At 32.9% G+C, this 21,863-nt stretch overlaps 1 protein-coding gene across 3 annotated transcripts in view; it reads right to left on the bottom strand.

Moving 5' to 3' along the window:
* Nucleotides 1–4,121: 4,121 nt before the first annotated feature.
* The window catches only part of PCMTD1 (protein-L-isoaspartate (D-aspartate) O-methyltransferase domain containing 1), a 65,058-nt gene continuing 47,316 nt past the window's right edge, over nt 4,122–21,863 (bottom strand). For all 3 annotated transcript variants that reach the window (XM_039868964.1, XM_039868962.1, XM_039868961.1), the window contains 3 exons: nt 17,006–17,177; nt 14,559–14,682; nt 4,122–7,253 (listed from right to left, as the gene is read on the bottom strand). In XM_039868964.1, coding sequence (XP_039724898.1) covers nt 6,886–7,253; nt 14,559–14,682; nt 17,006–17,059 — 546 coding nt within the window. In that variant the 5' untranslated portion in view covers nt 17,060–17,177 and the 3' untranslated portion in view covers nt 4,122–6,885. The remainder of the gene's footprint in view (nt 7,254–14,558; nt 14,683–17,005; nt 17,178–21,863) is intronic.

The following is a 21,863-nucleotide window of genomic DNA, read 5'->3' as shown; positions in this document are numbered from 1 at the left end:
AGGGTTTAATAGTAAATTTAAAGCAATCGAAGGAAGAATTAGTGATTGGAAGATATATTTGAACAAATTCTTTAGAATGCAATGCTGAGAGACAAAAACTTGAAGCAATATTCATAAGGAAAAAAAAAAAGACCAAGAATTTCCAGAATTGATGAGAGACCAAATCACACAGCTACAAAATACCAGGTAAGATAAATTATTTATTAAAAATATATATATATATATATATGTGTGTGTGTGTGTGTGTGTGTGTGTTATACCTCAGCATAGTATATGAAACTAGAGAATTATCAATGCCAAGAGAAGAATATATTATTTTCAGACAGACGAAACTAAGTTAGCTACCTGCAGTCTTTCATTAAAAGAAATTCAAAAGGATGTACTACAGAAAAAGGAAAAAATGAGCAGGAAAAAAGTGTAAATGTGGGAGTAAAGTTAATTAAGCATTGATTAAATAAACATTAGTAATGGTGTACAATAGAGGCTTAAAACTTTAGAAATAAAACATATGATTCACTAGCATATAATTCTGAGGTGATGACTTCAGAATTAAAGTGTTCCAAAGTGCTTTGTATCACTTAGGAGGAAGATAGGGGTGTGAATAACTTTAGACTTTGATAATTTGGATGCGTGTATTAAAATGTTGAGGATAACCAATAAAAGAACAGAAAAAGAGAATGGACAAAAAAATAGGAGAAACAATAATCCTAAAAAAAGGAGAAAACAATAATCCTAAAAAAAGGAGAAAACAAAAACATAAAACAGATGTATAGCACAAAATATTATTCTGTAGTAATTTTTAGAATGAATGTATGAGTAGAATGCTTCAAATAAAATTCACTGTCCAAACATTTTTGAGAAACTCAACTATATGTCATTAATAAGAAACACATTTTAAACATAAAGATACAGAAAAGGTTGGAAATTTAAAAAAATACAATACTAACTAGATACAATAGCTACTAACCAAAAAAAAAAAAAAAACTGCTATAAACAAAGAATACAGAGTCCTTAAATGTTAAAGTTTCAAATCACCAGACATAGCAAACCTAAAGCGTAGTATCATCACATCAAAATATACAAAGCAAAAACTGAAAGAACTACAAGGAAGTGATATTTCATCATCAAAGTGAAAAGTTTTGCTAAAAAACTGATGGTGTAACACACACACAAGATGTTTAGACTATATTAGGTTTTAACAATTAAAAATGATTCAACTAACATTTATAGAACACTACTCTGAACTGCAGAAATGTATATATGTATATATATGTATATGTGTCTGTGTGTGTGTGTGTGTGTGCATGGCACACCAAGCCATTTATTAAAAATGACTATATAGAGGTGAAAAAATAAGAAATAAGGCTGCTCTTGTTCATTACTTCTATTCAGCACTATACTGGAGGCTCCAACCAACAAGTCTGGCAAAATAAAATAAAACTCAAAAGAAAAAATGAGCTATCTTTATTTAAAGGTGACTTGATTTTCTATTTCTTATAGAAAACTTACAAGAATCATAAGGCTGTGCCGATTTAAATAATGTACAGAAATCAATAAAAGAAGCAAAATATAATTTTAATGAGTACAATGGCATTGAAAAGTACAAAATATCTACAAATAAATCTAATAAAAGAGGTCAGAGATAAAACTGTATATTATTAAGATATTTAATAAGACCTAAATAAGAGAGAAGTACCATATTCATAAATTTAAGGACTCCACATCATAAATATGTTCTCACACAAATTGATCTAAATTCAATGTTATTCCAAATGAAATCTCAAGAGGATTGTGCGTGTGTGTGTGCTCACGCGCATGTGTGTTAATCTCAGAAGCTGACTCTAAAATGTATATAAAAGTCTAAGGGTCTAAGAATAGCCAAGAAACTTCTGAAATATAAGTTGAAGGAACTTACCTTACTAGATCAAGTATTATACATTTATAGTAAAACAATACAGTGAAGCAAAGGGATCAATGTATCAACTAATAAAGAAAGCCTAGATACAGAGCACAAACATAAGAAAACAATTTATAATAAAGTTAACATGCAGTTCAGAGATTTTTCAAAAAATGGTGCTAAAACAATTGATAAGGTAAAATGAAGAAACTGAACTATTATTTCTCACCTAACATGAAGAGCAATAGCATGTATGCTATTGACTTAAATGTGAATCACAAAAATCGTGGGACTTTAGTTAAAAAAAAAAAAATATATATATATATATACACTTATATATATATATATTTATGCTAATTTTTTTCATGATCTTGGGATTGAGAGTATGAGAAGATGAATTGAACACAATCAAAACTGAAAATGCCAATTCATCAGGACACCACAAAAAAAGATGAGAACAGAAACCACAAATTGAGAAAAAATATTTGTGACATATTTAACTGACAATGGATCAATATCCAGATTACAGAAGGAAATCCTACAAGCTAATTTTAAAAAGAATCAACCAAATAAATGATGAAATCCTTGAATAGGAACTTTGTATAAAGAAAACCTAAAATCAATAAACACTTGTAAAAAAACTCTCTTTAGTAACAAAGCCCATATATCACTTCACACTACCAGAGACAAAACTATCAAATGTAGGTGAGTATATGAAAAAATTGAAACATTTAAACAGTGCTAGAAGGAACATATAGTGTTATACTATTTTGACAAACAAAAATGCACAATCTAGTAAAGGCGAATAGAAACTTGTCCCGTGACCCAGTACTTATCCTAGATATATACACTAAGACTCTTGCACATGTATAGCCACAAGACATATTGAAGAATGTTAAAGATTAAACTTTTTGATGGAACAACAAGTGTCCATCAACACTAGAATGAATAATTAAACTGAGTTGTGAATGTAAGTAACCTAACTATATACAATGCGGACCAACCTCAGAACGGTAATGTGGAATGAAAAAGTATGCTACAAAAGAATGCATATAGCATGATACACATATATAAGCATGCATTAAGCCGAATAATATAGTTTACAAATACAAGCACATGATAAAATACTATAGCAAAAAGCAAAGTAATGATAAACACAAAAGGGTTACCCATGAGGAGGTTGGAATTAAGATGAGACTGGGAAGGGGCACAGGTAATGGTAATCAAGCCTCGTGGTCAAAACACACATTTAAAGCAGATCCTCACCAAAAAAAAAAAAAAAAAAAAAAGTCATTTCCTTCAACATCATTTTGTTATGAGAAAAAAATTGATTCCTGGCAGATACTGTTTTCTGTGTGTGCTCTGGTTTCCTCCCACACCCCAAGATGTGCACTTGAGGTGAAATGGCATGTCTAAATTGTCCCAGTGTGTGGGTGTGTGTAGTGCACCCTGCGATGGAAGGATGTCCTGTCCCGCCTCATGCCCTTGAGCTGCTGGGATACATTCTGGCCACCCACAACTCTTAGCTGGAATAAGTGGGTTGGAAAAGATCTTATTTTCATTCATCTTCTTAAATGTATCACTCATATCTCAATGTTTAATATCATCAGTGTTTCGGTCTTTATTTAGAAGTATGTGACCAGAAATAGAAGGTAGAAACTTAACTCTTGTTTATATCGATTAGCATATAAAATTGGTTTCATTATACAGCATTTCAAGTCAGTTTCCAAGAACTTATCAACGATGCTGTGACTTGCTGTATTTACATGTACACTGAATTATTCCTTGTACTTTACACATCTTATGAATAAGCTTCAGATCTACTGAATATTTTATAAAAATAATTTTTTTAAAAAACCCTACACTCCTTAGAGCTGGCGATAGTCAAAAGGAAATGAGGTGTCCAAATATAGACAACTGGGTCTACAACCATGCTACCCCTGAACAAGCCCGATTCCGTCTGATCTTGGAAGCTAAGCAGGGTCGGGCCTGGTTAGAACTGGGATGAGAGACCACCTAGGAAGACCACGTGCTGTAGGTGTAAAAAATAAAAAATAAGGGATTGTAAGCTGACAAGGTCCTTATAATCTCTGAGGTCAATCAAGGGTTGCCTTGCCTAAAAAAAAAAAAAAAAAATCCAGACAACTGTAACTGTAATTCAGCATATATCCATAGATGTAGAGGTTTTCTAAATTAAAAAAGAAAAAGCCACGCCACTGGAGAATTATGCTTAATTATATGCAATTGTTTATTTAAAATAATTTTCCAAGTCTTCCCATAGTTTAACAGGTTTTGCTTTTATTCCCTCAGACAGCTAGAAACCAACACTTACATTTTTCATATTTTATTTTAATCACCGTATATGCCATTTTAATGGCATTTTCCTTTATTAATACTAGAATGAAATATATTGACCAATTAAGCAGTGTAGATTTATTTTCTTAGTAGTTATGCTGCCATTGACAAACTTCTTGGGATTTATCAGATGCTGAATGCTATTTCGAGCTGACTCCAACTAGCTGTCTGACTTAGGAAAACCATGCTACTTTCTTAGGCCTACTTTCTCTTGCAAAATAAGACTGAATTAGATTATTTCTATTCTTTTATCTGGCTGTAAAATTGCATGAATATATTCCTCACCATTTTCAATTAATTCTACTTCATCTTTATTTGCTACTTCTCCACTTACAAAGCACGATTACCTATACTCAAGTAAACATGAATGCATTAAAAAAATAAACACAAACCCCAACGTATTCTTAATCATTCTAATATTCCATTAATAGATAAATTTCACTTGAATTTTCATTTTTTATTTCTACTTCTTTAAAGTCACAACTGTAAAATGAATGCATTGAAAAAACGAAGATACATTTCAATGACCAAAAATATGCAATGATCACAAAATCTACTTAATACTTTGCCAAGGTCAACAGAAAAAAAAAATATGAAAAAGTCAATCTTCAAATTTATCCTTAACAAAAACTCTCTCCTGAACAGTAAAATCATCCTTTAAGAATATCAGTGTTTCCATATCTGGACCACAGCTCCAAAAACAACAGTCTGTGTGTGTCTGCACACATGCACATGTATATGTGTGTATTGTGGGGGGGCTGGGGGTGGTAATAGATAAAAATACCTGGTCACCAGGAACTCAAGATCAAAATTCTAAAACTAACATTTAATTCAATAAGAAATCAACATTTTTAATAGATGACAACTTACAAATTTTTTTTTTCCTTGATAGAAATGAGATGGGGCATTTTTAAATAACAGCTTAGTAATCATCTGAGAAAAACTGTGGAGATACTCTCAACTCATAGCCTCTGTCAGTCACTGGTATAAAACAAATAACCTTTCATGAAATTACTTTCACACGACTAAAATATGCTCATTTACTTGGGATAACTCATACTTAGAATATTTCAAATACTTGTTGGTAGATGTGAATTACCAGAGTTGAAATTTTTGAAACCATCTATATATTACTAATAGTTGAATCTTTGCAGAGAGATAATCCCTTCACTGTACACTGATTGGGTTTCTTTAAACATATTTGAACAACTATTGTAATAGTGATGCTGGTGGTAATAAGTGACACTCTCAAATTTTTCATTTTAAAAATATATAATCCTTGTAATACTAATTACTAAATATGTTATACGCGTATACCTTCTGAACAAGGAATGACTGTTTTCAGGCCCTAATTGGATGAAAAGAAACTAATAATGGCATTCACTACCCGTGTTATCACTGATAAGCTACAATTAACATTCAAATGATGGATAGTTTAAGTATGTGACATTAAGCAAAAAATGAAAATCATTATTTTACCAAAAGAAATAACAAGAAAAACATGGGAAGAAATAAAATGAGCACAACATAGGTCCCAAAGATTACACTATGACTCTAAACTACATACAATTTCTGTGAGTATTTCTTCTACTACAAAGATGCATTTTAAAGCAAATGTAGGCTAGCTCAGCCCTACCTTGTCAAAGATAAATACTCAGATGAACTAGAAGTTCCACTTGCTAAAGTGCACCCTGCTGACCAAATCTGCTCTGGCCGTGCTACCAAACATGATCCAAAAAGTGGCCATCACTGGTACTTATTCACTCACCATCTGTGCTATCAACAGTCATAGAACGATGGATTTTTTTAAACTAAATACTTTATACAGTATATTACAGAAAAAAAAGTCCTAAATATACTATCTTCTAAAACTCAAGAGAGTAATATAACCTCATTATTTTTAAATACTGAAAATGTAAAGGGTCCATACAAATTAAGAGTTGTATTAAGTATATACTTTTTCCTTTAATCAATCACTTGATGTGCTCTTAAAATCTCTATGAGAGAAGCGAATATTTTCCCCATGTCTTTTGGCAATAGATTCAAAAGCAAAAGTAGCAGTGCTGTTGAATTCCATGAAACTTTTTTTTAAAGCTAAATTATTCAATATCTGTATTGTTATTGCACTCATATATGCCCGGAATACATCTAGAGTAACTCAGCAATAGTGACTGCAAAAAAAAGTATGGTAAGTGGGTCTACAAAGTATTTGATTTCGTTAGATAAGAAAGTTTTCATAGAGGAAATGCAAATAACTGCAATTCAAATAAGATCATATATGCTTAACAATTATTTAACTTTATATAAAATTAAATCTAATCCTCACGACTACAAATCTGTAAGGAATCAGAAAAGGATTTATAGTACACAGTCTTGACTATTGTTGCATTCCACTCTTGAAGTCACTGAGTTAAAACAGTAATTTTTCCAAGATTTAAAGAAAAATATATTTTATAAAAGGATTTTTTAAATCACTGAATACATTATTTGTATTACTAAGACAGAAACAAGTTATACTTTTTTCCCACTATAATTCGCTCTGAGAGAGACTGCTCTCCTCTTAACTTCTAACAAATGCTACATTTTCAAGACTAAAGGAATTATCAGTAGGCATTCTTTCTTCTTGATTTAAGTTATTTTTCTCTAAAATATGTCAAGTAAGCTTTTAAAGATTCAGGGAGGGGGAGCTTCATGATTTTTTCTCTCAGTAAATTCTGAGGAGGCTCCTCTGGTTTCATGGCTTCACTGTGATCTTTATCTTCCTCTTCTTTGTTATCTTCTTCCATTTTTTCATCCTCCTCACTGTCGAGAGGCTGAGGAATAAGCTGATTACCCACAAACACATAAGTGTTAATTCTCTGTTTAACTCTCTTTCTTTTCCTTTTGGGTGGAGCCCGTTGAGGAATCCCCTTGGCCTGCATCTCATCATTTATGAAATTTCTAAGTGTGCGTCGAATGTAAATACGAGCCAAGTCCTGTAGATTCCTGACAGCACAGGGGGCTAAAACAAACAAACAACACGCACAAAACATAAATAAAACATATTATTCATTTCCCCACAGAACAAAATATATATATCTTTTAGTGAATGTTAGAAAACAAAGAAAGAATAAAAATTCTGACTTTCAAATAACAAAGATTTCAGGTTGCTTCCCAAATGCCAATCACCATTCTAAGTACTGAGAACAGTAGATAGTGCAGAAGTTTTTATGTACAGATGTGTATGTCTCCATGTATATTCATAAAAATTCTTTGGAAGGAAAAATAAGAACTTATAAACAGTACATGAGAGTTAAATAGTTAGGGGACAAGAACGGCAGAGATTTTTACCATACGTATTTCTTTTATACTTTTTGATGTGAAAAAGTCTATTAAAAAACTCAAAGGCAACATTAAAACAGCTGCCTGAGTCTAAGCTCTAAAGCTATGATTTTAGATACAAGCCTGTGTGTACATCACAAAGTTGAAACACATCCTTTATTCTTCACTCTCATCTCCCACAGATAGATAAATGCATAAATAAGCCCTAGAACTACATACTCTTCTTTGTAGCCTGTTCCAATACTTTATACATAGATAAATAAATTCTCTAGTTTTTACCTAAAGTTCATTTCTCCCCTGGGAAAATTAAACTATTATCTAAGATCTTTCTCAAATACCTAAGCAAAACAAAACACAATCCTCCTCAGTTAAACAGTATCAAAAAATCCTTGTTTGTTTTTTATTTCTTTACTTTTGGTACTCTTTTCTGCATACCTCCCTTCCAAACTTGTTATAACATTTGAAATCCTGCCTTGTGTAGTTACTCGTATACGGTCTGTCTTTGCCATCAGACTGCAAGCTCTAGGAGGGGAAGAGCTGTGGCATCTCCCCTTTGTACACCCCACAGGGCCCTGTAGGAGCCAGCCTTGCACAATACAACATCCTATCCAAGGCTCACGGCAACAGCCTACCATACCCAAGTACCTGGGGCTATGGCCAATCACAAACTGGATACACCCTGCAATAGTAGATGCGGCTTTTCCTAAAACCCCAGAGTAGGAGATCTTTTAGACCAATTCAAAGATCTCTCAGCATTATTACATGTGGAGAAAAGAAAAATCTTTTCTTACAAAATTGTCTTTTTTCAACTCCCTACTGAAACCTAAAATGGAAAAGAATTCCAAAGATCTATATTGGGTAGGTTTAGCTTGAAACCATTTTTTTCGTTTGGACCTCCGCCCAACTATATGAAGTGGAAACAACACACAACAATTTGAGTTCAAGTCCTATTTCTGCCAATGATTAGTTTTGTGAACATAGGTAAATAAAAACAGATATGAGATCTCATCCCTCATGTTAAAACATGTAAAATACCACCTACTCTGCTTACCTCCCAAAATTGTTCATTAAGTTATTTAATATTCATTCAACAACTATGTGTTCAAATATATGCCAGGTATTGTTAAAGAACTATATGCTAGAATTGTTAAAGTTATACAGAGTGGATGATTTAGCCTACGAAAGTCCCTGATTTCATGGAGATTATATATTTGGGGGAGGGGGTAGATACAAATAATTATGGGGGAAAAAAACAGGGAATATGGAAAAAAAACACACCAATGATGTAGAAAGTAACATCAGGGTATGGCTACTTTCAACTAAGTAGTCCAAATGGTCTCCCTGATAGTCACGTCTGAGCTAGGATCTAAATGACATGAGGAAACGGCCATAGAAATATCTTGAGGCAGAGGGACTATCAAAGCCCTAAGAGGTAAACAAGCTTAGCAGATTCAAGAAGCTAAAAGAAGGTTAGTGTAGATGAAGTGTAGAGCAGGAAGAAAACACTAAGAGATCTGATCATGCACGGTCTTGTAGGCCTCGGTAAAGAATGCACATTGTATTTGCCATGCAGCCATTGGAGGGTTTTAAGAAGGCAGAGGTTGTAATACAATGAAAATGACACTCTGGCTCCTCTGTGGAGTATGGATTCTAATGAAAGAATGCAGGTCAGCTGGAACACCCCAGTGATCCAGTGAGATGTGACCACACTTGATAAGAGATGGGAGTAAGGGGGGATGGCAGTAAAGATGGAGAAAAGTGAAATATATTTTGAAATATATTTTGAAATATATTTTGAAATATATTTTGAAGACAGGATGGACAGGGACCTGATGTGGGAGTTTGGGGCCCAATCAAAAAGGCAGATGCCAATGTCAATTACTGACCATGACAAAGGGGAAGAACAGTTTGGAGAGAAGAAAATACTTGTTTAGTTTGTGTTAAATCTGAAGTGTCTATTACATATCAAAAATGCAGATTTCAGGAACAGTAATGACAACATTTTATATGCAATAATTCACTTAATGCTAAATGAGGAAAATGAAGTAGAGAGAGGTTAAATAACTCGCTCAAGGTCACAGAGGTCATAGGTGACATGAATTGTGACCTGAATGTAGGCATGTGACTTCAGAGTCTATGCTCCTTTCTAATCAAGCAGTTAAATATGGCTGGGATTTAGGAGCAAGGTCAGGAACAGAGATAGAAATGTGGGAGTCACCAGCCCATCGTGACAGGCAAGGATTAGGAAAGCAACGACCCAAGAGGGAGTATAAACAAAGAAAAGGCCTAGAATTGTGAGTGAATGCTGCAAAAGAGGAGGGTAGAAAATAAACCTTTCAGAGTTTTGGAAATTATAAAGGAGTTAAGAAATAGAAGCTATAATTAGTCGTCTCAGCTGTCTCTTGAACTTCTCTCACATTATTGGTATTCTCTTTAAACTCCTTAATTATGTTCTTTTCTCTGCCAACACTGTCTGCTATTCCAGGGACACTCTTACAATGATGAACTTTTCAATCCCAAACTGTCAGAATACCTGAACTTCATAAAGAACCAATTAGACTCAGAGTTGAAAAGAAGTCAGATTTGACTTTAGTAGCTTCTAACACTCATAAGTACAAAAATAGCATCCACATGAGCTTCATTTCAAAGTTCTTCTGAATGATACAAAAACTTCTAGATAATTCTCAGCCTTACCTATTCAAAAATCCCTAATATTTTTTATTCTTTGACACTCCCATGCTTCCAGTTATAAGAATTTAATAGACCAGATAATACTAATCCTGACTGCTATAAAATCTTATTTTGAAGTTTTCACTCCATAATTACAATTAAGGTTATCTCTAACACATACGTGTAAGCTCTATTCATTTCCCAAAAGGTAATCTCTATACAGATTTTATAAGAACCTAGCAGTCAAGCACTTTCATGTTCATTTGTTAACATAGACTGAAAAAGACATTTTATTTAGGTCAAACCCTCCAATCAACCAGTTTTGGCCATTTTTACCCTACAAAAAAAGCAACTTCACATAGCTCAATGTGGTACAGCGCCAAAATTTATGGAGTCTCCTTAATTCCTTGTGATACTGTGATTTATAAGAAATATACATTTGGCTTCCCATTCCTGACACAGAGCTCCTAAAACACTTGAAATTTCCTAAATAAGATCATAAAGGTGAAAGGAGTTATATGAGTCATATTTTGTTGTTCATAGGAGTTCCTTTCAACCCCACATGAGTTTATGTTAATAAGGTGACTTTGTAAACCCCTAAGGATACTGGGCTGGTTGCCAAGGGGAACAAACCATGTGATTAGAGAACTGGAACTTTCAGCACCCTTCCCCTTTCCCCCCACAGGGAGGAAACAGGGGCTGGAGATCGAGTTAATCAATCAAGTCTCCATAAAGAACCCTAACCAAAAGGGTGAACAGAGCTTCAGGGCTGATGAACACGTGGAAGTACGAAGCAGGTAGCATACCTTGTCCAATGCATCAATTCCATCTGGCTGTTCCTGCTTTAAAATAAACTAGTAGTCTAGTAAGTAAACTGTAAAACTTTTCCTAGGTTCTGTGAGCCACAAACTATCAAACTCTAGGAGGTGGTCACGGGAACCTCTAATTTATAGCACGTTGTCAGAAACACAGATGACACAGGATGTGCAACTGGTATCTGAAGCTGGAGGGAGGGGGAAGTCCTTTGGGACAGAGCTCTTAACCTGTGGGGTCTGTGCTAAGACTGGCTATGTCAGACATAAAAGATTGAAACACAGAGCAGTGCTTCAATTTTTTGTGAACATCAATGAGATCATAGACACCTCATTGGTATTCACAAAAAATTGAAGCACTGCTGTGTGTGGAAAAATCCACACATCTGGAATACAGAAATACTGGTGGGTTGTATGCAGAGAAAACAGTTTTCTTTTAGTTTGGTATAGCATTTTTTCCTTTACCTCTCCTAAAGGGCCTGCCCTGAACTTTAAGCACTGTGTCCTTATTTTTAGACTGTTCTATACCAAAAAAGAGAAAGGAATATGCCTTTAAGTTGAATAAAAATTAGTGATAAATCTGAGGAACTGTTACTTTTTTTTTATGGTAGTACAAATTCTTTATTAAAGAGGGTATAAATCATGTGCCTCAAAGTCAGTGTGAGTGATAAGGGCTTAAGTATACAGGCATAACTTGGGGAACTGTTACATTTTAGTAACTGCTCACACGAGCAATTCCATAGCTACAAAATACATTTGGCAAAGGATTTACATGTATATTTTCTTAGGGGCTTTTGGTACTAACATTCTTTCATATTTTAACACCCTATGATTAATAAAATAATGTTCTCTGACCAGAAAGCTATTTAAACAAAAAATGAAACTTTTCTTATTCTCCACATATTCTATTAAATTTTGACAAATTTTCAAAATTTTTTCATTCTATATGAAAAAATTACTATATGAAGTAATATAAGAACATTACTATATGAAGTTATTTTTTAAAAACTCATAATTCTTAACTCATTTTTTATTAGAAACTTTCAAATATAAACGAAAATAGAGTTTATAGTATAATGAATCCCATATACCTGACAGTCGGCCTCAACAATTATCCCTTGTGGCTAACCTGACTTCATCAGCACTCCCATTTCCTCTTCCTATCCCCACTCCATATTATTTTGATAAGAAATTTAGACATTATTTTACCTATAAATATTTCAGAAGTATGGTGGACTTTTATTTTTAATTTAGGCTCTTCTCCCATTTTGTCCTTTTCTACCAAATTTATTCCTACTTTACTTTCACAGTTACAAATGTCAATAAACCCAACCAATGACAGTCTTATTAACTACCCAGATCAATCTGTGTTAACATCCTTAAAAATGAGGAAGAACAAAAATGCTTGTTTAAAGCACATCATCATCCATGCCATTCTTAAAATGTGTTACTATAAAACCACATTTACAACCAAGACTCTTCTAAAGGAAACTAAATTAGGAAGATTATCAGATAAAAAGAAGAATGCTGAAGGTTGTAATAGTGTCAATTACAAAGTAAAACACTTAAATAGCCATTATGCAGAAATCTACAAGGAACTCTGTAAGTAAAGTTATATATGATGCGCATTATGCTTATGGTTAGGCCACTGTCGAAACCAAATTGTCAGGGAATTTTTTCATTGCTTCTCTTTACAACTCTCCAACCAGTTTGAATAGGCTTAACAAAAGTGTCATAAACTATAATTCCAATACTTGGAAAATAAGGAGGGAAAATAGTTTTACTTTGTTACTACTGTTGCTTTTAGCACAGAGATTTTTAAGTATTCAATAATTATAGCATAGTCCACTATATACTATGTAGTATATACGTTATACATATACACATACACACACACACACACACACAAGTATATATGTGGAGAGGGGTGTATATAGTCAACAAGAAAAGTAGACTTCATTGAAATAATAGTATAACTCATTTGAATACAAGTGACAATTACTTAATTCTAGGTCTAGAAAGAAAGAAGTCTCTTTTGATCCCAGAGCATACCCAAAATCTATCTTTTTTGACTAGACTGGAGTTCAAGTCCTATTTCTGCCAATGATTAGTTTTGTGAACATAGGTAAATAAAAACAGATATGAGATCTCATCCCTCATTACGATATGTCTACTTACAAGTACGTACACTGAGCTCTACTTACCTACATGTTTAGAGGGTAAGCTCACACAGTAGGGGGTTTAGCCAGTGTTGTGGGTAACTGGCTGGGTAAGTCTGTCTAATTTAAGGGTGGAGACTTAAACCATATTCTCCCACCTACTTTGGTTGGTAACAAAAGCTGACATTTCAATTCCTAGCTTTCTGATCCCAAGTCCATCTTTCCATTGGTAAGAACTTGAGCAGGGATAAACAGGTATAATTTACTGATCCTCCCCAAATCCCAACACTACTTTTTATTAAGCAATTATTACATGCCAAGCACTTTAAAAATACTACTTCATATAATTCTTTATATCATTCCAAAGGGCCATAAAATCAGAGCTCAAAAGAAGGTAAAATGAAAACTGAAAATAAAATTGAATCTCTTTACAAACCCAGGTTCCTATGATATAAATTCAATTAAAAAGCAAATTAAAGCAAAAGTTCTACTAAGGTAAGGTTCATTTATTAAGAACTTCACTTAATGGTTTCTTCTTCTTTCTTAAGGTCTTAGTAGCTAGCCTTCAGTAAGCTGATCACTCCCTTTTCTGAAAAACTTTTCTTTCTTGGTTTCAAAACACTGTGCTCACTGTGTCCTCCCATCTCTCTGGCCCTTCCTTTGCTAGTACATCTTCCTCCATTTCATCTCTGAATTTGGTGGACCACAGGTTCAATCCTAATACCTCTTCCCTATATCTTCACTCTCCCCTAAGTGGTCTCATCCATTCTCATAGCTTAAAATGCCATCCTTATGTTGAGGATTCTCAATTTATACCTCCCTTGGTAATAAGATATTCTAATCTCAAATGCAGTAGGTGTACACTCACTTGACTACCTGATATTTATATGCTAATAGAAAACTCGAATATGGCCAAAATAAAATATCTGATCTTCCTACACCTATTTCCAAACTATTCCACCTGCAGTCTTCCAAACATCAAACAATGGTACCATTGCTCAGCTAGTTGTTCCAGGCAAACTTTAGATACCTCTTTTTCCTCCATCAATACTTTCTATATAGTCCACCATTTTTCTACCTTCAAACAACTAACTCTATCCACTTATAGCAAGGAGTTAAATTTATTTTGTTTAACTTGCCCCTTCTTGTCATGTTTCTGTGAAGGCAGCTAACGGTATCTGGTACAAGGTAGGGGCTTTATCAAAAAAGAAAAAAATAGTTGACTAAACCCACTGAATATATTACTGCATATATATTTATTTCTTCATAATCATATAGTTCATTAAATGCTGAGCATCAAAGTTAAAGTCACAGTTCAATGGGAAAGGACCAATGGTTACTTACGGAGTCCCACTGAATCTGGTTTGCCATTATCATTCTTACTTGGTTGCACAAGTGGAGCAAATGAAACAGCAAGAATATTTTTACTTTCCCAAGTGTTTTGTCCAGTTCGCATAATTTGTGTTAACTATTTAGAGGGAAAAAAAGAAATAGAATAGCTTAATTTTGGAAATGTAATTGCCTTCCAGTCACAATTTTGTTTTAATGAAATAATTGCCAATGATTGCTATATAATCACTTGTATTTGAATGCAACCAAATCACTTTCATTTAAGTATTTACTATAACATAATACAGAAGGAATCACAAATATTTGCTGTTCAAGATAGATATTTCAAGGCAAAGAGAATATCCAAATATGGCCAAGTGACTGCATATCATTTTTGGGGTCTGATGGCTTCTAGTGGTATTATTCCAATTCATGCTTGCCACTGGCTCCGAAAATATGTTTCACATAGGTTCAGTTGTTTGGTTAAAGCATTATGTTAATAAAACCATGTTTTGATTACTGTACTAGTGAGTCAACTTCAAGATCTTCCATGATGGTAATAAGATATTCTAATCTCAACTTGATATTTCACAAATAAATGTAATTAGTCACAATAAGATTAGAAGTTGCACTTACTCAGCAAACACCCGCCAACAGTCCTTGGTAAAAAAAGATTAGCTCAGTACATGGCTTGATCAAGTTAACATTTTCAATTTATATTATAAAAATCATTATTATATTTTACATTTGTATAACAATACATAACAATATTTAATAAAACATAAATGGAAAGCCATGTTTTAGTATTGTCGAAGCAAGCACAAGCCATGTTTTAAATGTCCAAAAAATATAGCTTTAAAGAAAAACAGAAAAGACTGTTTATCTGAGAATCTCAACTCTGGAAACAGTCAAGTAACAACATTTTTCCAGGAATGTTTTTTTATGAATGTTTTTATATTAGGTCTTTTTAATAACTGACAAATGATTTGCTGCAAAGCACAGTACATGAAAATGGTAAAATCTACTTAGATGCAAATAACATGTTGTGATGTGAAGGGATTGTTCCCCCCAAGATACATAAACTCCAAAACATCATGCTAGGTACCAGGCATCTTAGAAAATCTATCTTCTACCATATAAACCACAAGGTGTTTTAAACATCTCATATTTGGGTAAATATAAATATTAAAAATATTTTTAAAAATAATTTTTATAAATTTTTAAAGAATTTGCTTTTGAAAGATCCATTTTCTGAATAAAGTAGTATTTCATATATATATTATACTTAACAATTCCACACCACAGCAGGCAAATGGCTGAAAAGTATTTTCAAATGAGTCTAAACAAAGATTTAAAATTTACTTGTTACTTTAGTGGAGTTAAGCAGTCCGAACCAAACCTCAAACAGTATTTCTACTTTATATGTTCAAGAATTAAAGAATGTCGGAAATGGAGCAGCTAGTAGAGAGTGTCACATTCAATGTAATGCCTCCAGGTGAGAAAAGGAGGGAGCAGCTCAGCAAATGCAATAGTGTCCCTTATCAAGAGGAGACATGTTCCAAGACCTCCAGTGGATGCTTAAAACTATTGATAGCATTGAACCCTATTTATAATATTTTCTTCCTATATATACATACCTATGATACAGTTTAATTCATAAATTGGTCACAGTAAGAGATTAACAATAACAGCTAATAATAAAACAGAACAATTATAACATACTATAATAAAAGTTATGTGAACGTGGTCTCTTAAAGTACTTTATTGTACTGTACTCACCCATCTTCATGTGATGATGTGAGATGATACAATATCTTATTAATAGTTGAGACCTTTCACCTTTTCACTTAAAGGAAGCACTTTATAGCTTCTCTTTGTCATATCCAAATTGCCATTACACTTGCATTTTGGGGTCATTATTAAGTATAAAAGTTGAACACAAGCACTGCATTACTGCAACAGTCGATCTGATGATAACTGAGTCGGCTACTAAGTGACTAAAGGACAGATAGTGTATATATTGTGGATAATGATGGACAAAGGGATGATTCATGTCTCAGGCAGGGCAGAGCAAGAAGGCTCAAGATTTCATCACACTACTCAGAATATCATCCAATTTAAAACTCAAAATTATTTCTGGAAATTTCCATTTAATATTTTTAGACCATGGCTGACCATGGGTAACTGAAACCAAGGATAAGGGGGGACTACTTCACCATACAGGCAGTAGCTAAGCTCTGATGAAAGACCAAGTCTCTTCTAATCCTAATATAGGAATCTTTTCTATATCTGCTTTGGTTAAATAGTTAAGAGTTCATTTCAAAGTTTTTCTATGTAAACACACCTAAGAAGAGTATTTCTTCTTTAAAAATTGCAATGTACTTTTACAGATATTATACTTCCCATCTTAAACTAATATGTTTGTTTCTTATGCCATTAAGCAAAAAGACAGTAGAAGTTACCTGATCTTCTATAGGCATGACTAGAATGCCTCCAACTTTTAGTAATATTTTCATGTAGTTTTCATGGTCTTTCTGGACTCCAGCTCCACAATAAATTCGATCATACTGATGACTGTCAGATGCTATCTGGAGGCAATTACCAACCACAAATGCAGGTTCACAGAACTCAAATCTGTATGGAAAAACAAATATATTTTAATTCATTTAAAGAAAAAAATTAATGTAAAAAATTAAACATAATCCAGTTCTTTGAAATAGTGAAGTTACCAAAATTAATTCTAAGGATAAAATATCATTGTGAAATTTGACTGAAATATCACATTTGTAAAGTTTCACACTGATCAAATATATTTTATTATCAATGATACAGTATACATATTTTGAAAACATAACCTATTTTTTGCCACACTGAAACCTCACTGAAGACTTAAAAAATAAAAAGTCCATCACACTACAATCTTGTGACACCCCACGAATGATATATGATAACAATGAGAATCACAAGGATTAAAAAAAAAGAGAGAGAAAAGGCTTCACTTTCCACTGCTCTTTCCAAAAAAAGCTCAGGAGCCAGTGGAAATGCGAAGGGCTTGTTCAGTATTCATCTGTGCTTGACATTTTTGCTGCAGTTAACAGTGGCAAAGCTTTGTCAGGAAGACACCAGTATGACCATATACCCTTGCAACCACTAAGATTAGGGAGATTTTCCTAGTAAATTTTAGCAGAGCTATGTTATAGGACTGGGACAGAGAGCAGAATGAATAGTGATCTTTCTTACTGCTCCTTTGGCCCCTGAGGTCTCCCTGTGCAACCAAAGAAGAAATATGGTTTCCAAGCAAAGGCATTTTATCCTGATGACTTGTTCCTGGTTACAGTGTTGGTTCATGGTATATAGAGTTGTGCTTTTACAAAGTTCCCTATTTAGACTTCTTTATTACTTAAATTCTGACAAATCTGAAAATATTCTCTAATAAATGACATATAATTAAAACCTCAATACTCTAATAAAACATGTAATCATTTTTTTAAATTAATAGAATATCCTTTTACTTTTAAGTTGATTAAAGTTAATATGACCACACAGCAAAATCAGGCTATCATTTGAGGATGAAATTTACATTAAGTTTCAGCATGCAGTGAAAAATGATACTGATTGAATCACAATTATTTTTACTTTGTAAAACATATCCTGTTCTCTGGTAATTAATAAACTTATTACATAGTAAGTTGCCATTAAAACTCATTAAAACACATTCACATTATGATCCCTGACATTAAGAGTTTAACAGTATTCTTGTCCTCAATTTCCTGTCTTATTGGTAAAGAGGTGTAGGAGTGGGGTGGGAAGGGTTGAAGGGGTTGGGATGGGGATGAGTAAACAATGTATACCCATATCCCCACACTAAAGTAGTATATGCCCATTATTTCTTTTATTGTAACTAAAATTTATTTTAATGTCACTGCTTACACTTTTCAGGTCTCCCTTCCAATGTTTGCTCCCAACAAGGCAAGATCGGTTCAAGCTCCTTTAAAGGTCATGTGGGGCTCTGTATCATCCTAGTGTCAAAGTGTCTTTCCAGACTCATTTTCTGTCTCTGCCCTCCACCCACAATTACTTATTGTAGCCAGATTTAATTATTTGCTTCTAATTACTTAGAGGAACTATCAGAGTGTTCCAAAACCTTATAGCTGTGGTATGTGCTGTTCCTTTGACTGAAATACTCTTTCTTCTCTTCTTCCCTTGATAAATGCCTACTATCCCTTCCACATACACTTAAGATATTAATTTTGCAATGAAATCTTACCCAACTCTTTAACAGTATCTAATTCTTTCCACTTGCATAATAACACACAAGAGTGTAAATTTACCTGCTTTAGAAACTGTTTAATTTCTCTTTCATACTCAAGATTAAGTATAATTGTTAAAATATAACCAAAATATATTTGGTAGTTTAATCACTTTACCAAACTCAGAAAAAGTATTTCTTTAAAAAGTTAGACTACTATTTTCAATGAAGTCTGTCCAAAAATTTTCATTCTTATAAGGAGTCACTTTAAGTAATTTAATTTTATAATAATTTAAGTCAGTCAATTTTCAGGATGTGAACAGAAAACAAACAATATTTTGAATTATTAAACCTCTTTTACCATCAAGTCTATTAAATGAACTCAAAAATATTCTTATAGTTTTAAAAGCTTCCTACTATTTACAATCGTGAGTTTACAGAACTGTTTCCTAGGAAAACACAATTACAAGTGAACAACTTGAAACTACTTCTCATATGAGTGATATTTTATACATTCTCATTATAACAAAATGAATTAGAAAAAATGTAATGCCCGACTGTAAAATTAAATGTGTAACTCTGATCAAGTTACCTTGTGTACTAGTAATTAGCAAAATTCATTATGTCAAATACTCTTTATTGAGCACCAGTTGTATGTAAAGACTGGAAATACAATGGGAAACCCTCATGCTTACATTTGTGGAAGAGACAAACATCAAACAATCTAATTTACAACTATGACAAATGCTCTAAAGGAAAGAAACACAATTCAATGAGACTGAGGATGAAAGGAAGCTAACAGATCTGGGGAATCAGAGAATGGTCTGGAGAAATGAGAAGCTATGATCTTAAAAATGAGGCAGGACAATCTAGAGCCACACTATCCAAGATGGCAGCCTTTAGCCACTTGTGGATAGTGAGCCCTTAAAATGTGGCTAATCCATACTGAAATGTACTGTAAGAATAAAATTCACCTGGAATTTCAAAGATTCAGTAAAAAAGTAAAGTACCTCAATATCTTTTATATGTGTGTATATGTGTGTATACATGCATATCTTTCTACTTATCACCTGTAAACAGGAGTTTCAAAGACTTTCTCCTTAACACAATCATCCCTTTGAAACATTCTCCTTGTTTACCTGCTATCTCTGAATATTTCTTCTGAATTTTAATTGTGTCTCATTAACCTATTCCAGTCCTCAAAAAACATTCACTAAATAAGTGAACCATGTAAGAAACATAAATGTTTTGTCAACTTTGCCATCTACCAACTTTGAATACGAACCCAAAGTTGAAAAATTAAGCATTAATCACAAAAATCTCAGGACTAGAAACTTGCCCAGAAATAAAAAAACAAACAAAAAATAGACACAAATGCCTATGGCACTCTACCATGATGGCTCTTGTTTTACTAAATTGGTTACTATAAATAACTAGCTTCATGTTACATAATACATGTGTTTCCCCCCAAAATGCCAAAAGAAGGAAAACCCAAATAGTAAAAGAAAACAAACCCTTGCCTTCAATCAATAAATCAACTAGATAACTGAAAGGTACATTTTGGGAGCTTTTCTGAAGATCTTAAATAAGCCACCATTATTCTAGGAAACAACTTAATGTTTTCTCTTTTAACACAGATCAGAACAAGTATACTTGCTTCTACTTAGGGTATATTACAAAGGATCATTATAGAGAAAAATTAGATCCCTAAATTCATAAATAATTTCTACTAGTGCAAATAGGACATATGCATATGGGGTCTTTACACTTTCATTTAACATACTTAATTTCCTTTACAAGAATACTCAAATTTTAAAGTTTAATTGGACTTGAGACAATATTCTAAAAGGATTGGACTATTTCTAAATACAAAATAGTAAAACTTCAAGGACATTAGTAAAATTCAAAAAAAAATTGTAATATTTTGAAATGTTGGCACTAAAATATCTAGAATAAAATAGAGAATTCATAGGCCAACCAAACACATTACAAGGAAGTTGCAACACAACCAATAACACTAGTTATTTAAAAAATGTCTACCAGAAAGTGTTCTATCCAAGGATTATTTATTAAACTTAAAATTATGACTTGAACTTTTCCACCAATAATACATGAATCCTTCACATTAGTAAAGAAAACACTATTTTCAAATTGCATATACTTACAACATTATTTTTTTCATATATACGTGGACTGTGGATCATCTTTCCTACTAAAGGACTTATAGATGAGCTTTTTATTTCTGAGTAGGTACACAGTTGAGGATACTACTTAGATATTTTGTATTCTGACACTAAAATTATGGCTTATTTTTATAATAGCATTTTGTGTAAATAAATTCATACCAATTGAACTATTTTTTCAAAAAAATCTGATTAAAAATTTTCATAAATGTTTATGTATATGCTCATATCCATATATCATGTTCATATAATATATATCAAGAGTAAATACTGATCTGAGACATAGATGATGGCTACCAGGTTATCAGAGTAAATTATAACTCCTATTAATTCTTCCAATGTAGAAAAGAAAGTAAAGAAAATATTTTCTACCTTAGGCTTTTACTATCTTCTGAAAGCTGCATCTTACCTAAGTTGCCACAAACTTATAGAGGCAAAGGACATATTTAAACCACAGATACAATTTCTGCATAATCTGGAAGACTGTAGCAATAAACTAACCAGAAATTTTCAGGTCATTATACAATAGTACTAGACTGTTTATAGATTTACACATAAAATCTACATTCAAAATCATGAAAGAGAAAATCCAAATTCCACCACCTTTTCACATCAACCACACACTAAGTGAAATCTAAGAAAGAGGAAAAGAAAATACTAAAACAGCAAGAGGTCTAGCAAAATGATACTTCCTAAGTGGTTATAATTCTACACAAAGAACTACAGCTTATGCATTCTTTCCCTAGTTCTTATACTTGATTTAGGAGAGTTCGTTAAAAGTTTATGTCTGTTATTAAAATGAAAAGTAGCAATCATTTTTATTCTTTGAAGAAAAATACCAAAACAAAGTTTCCCAGAAAGAGATGACTCATACTCCTAAATTACATT

This window comes from Pteropus medius, unplaced genomic scaffold, assembly GCF_902729225.1.
Source record: "Pteropus medius unplaced genomic scaffold, Ma_sr-lr_union100, whole genome shotgun sequence".
Lineage (NCBI taxonomy): Eukaryota > Metazoa > Chordata > Mammalia > Chiroptera > Pteropodidae > Pteropus > Pteropus medius.
This window is presented reverse-complemented; position numbering and strand designations above follow the sequence as displayed.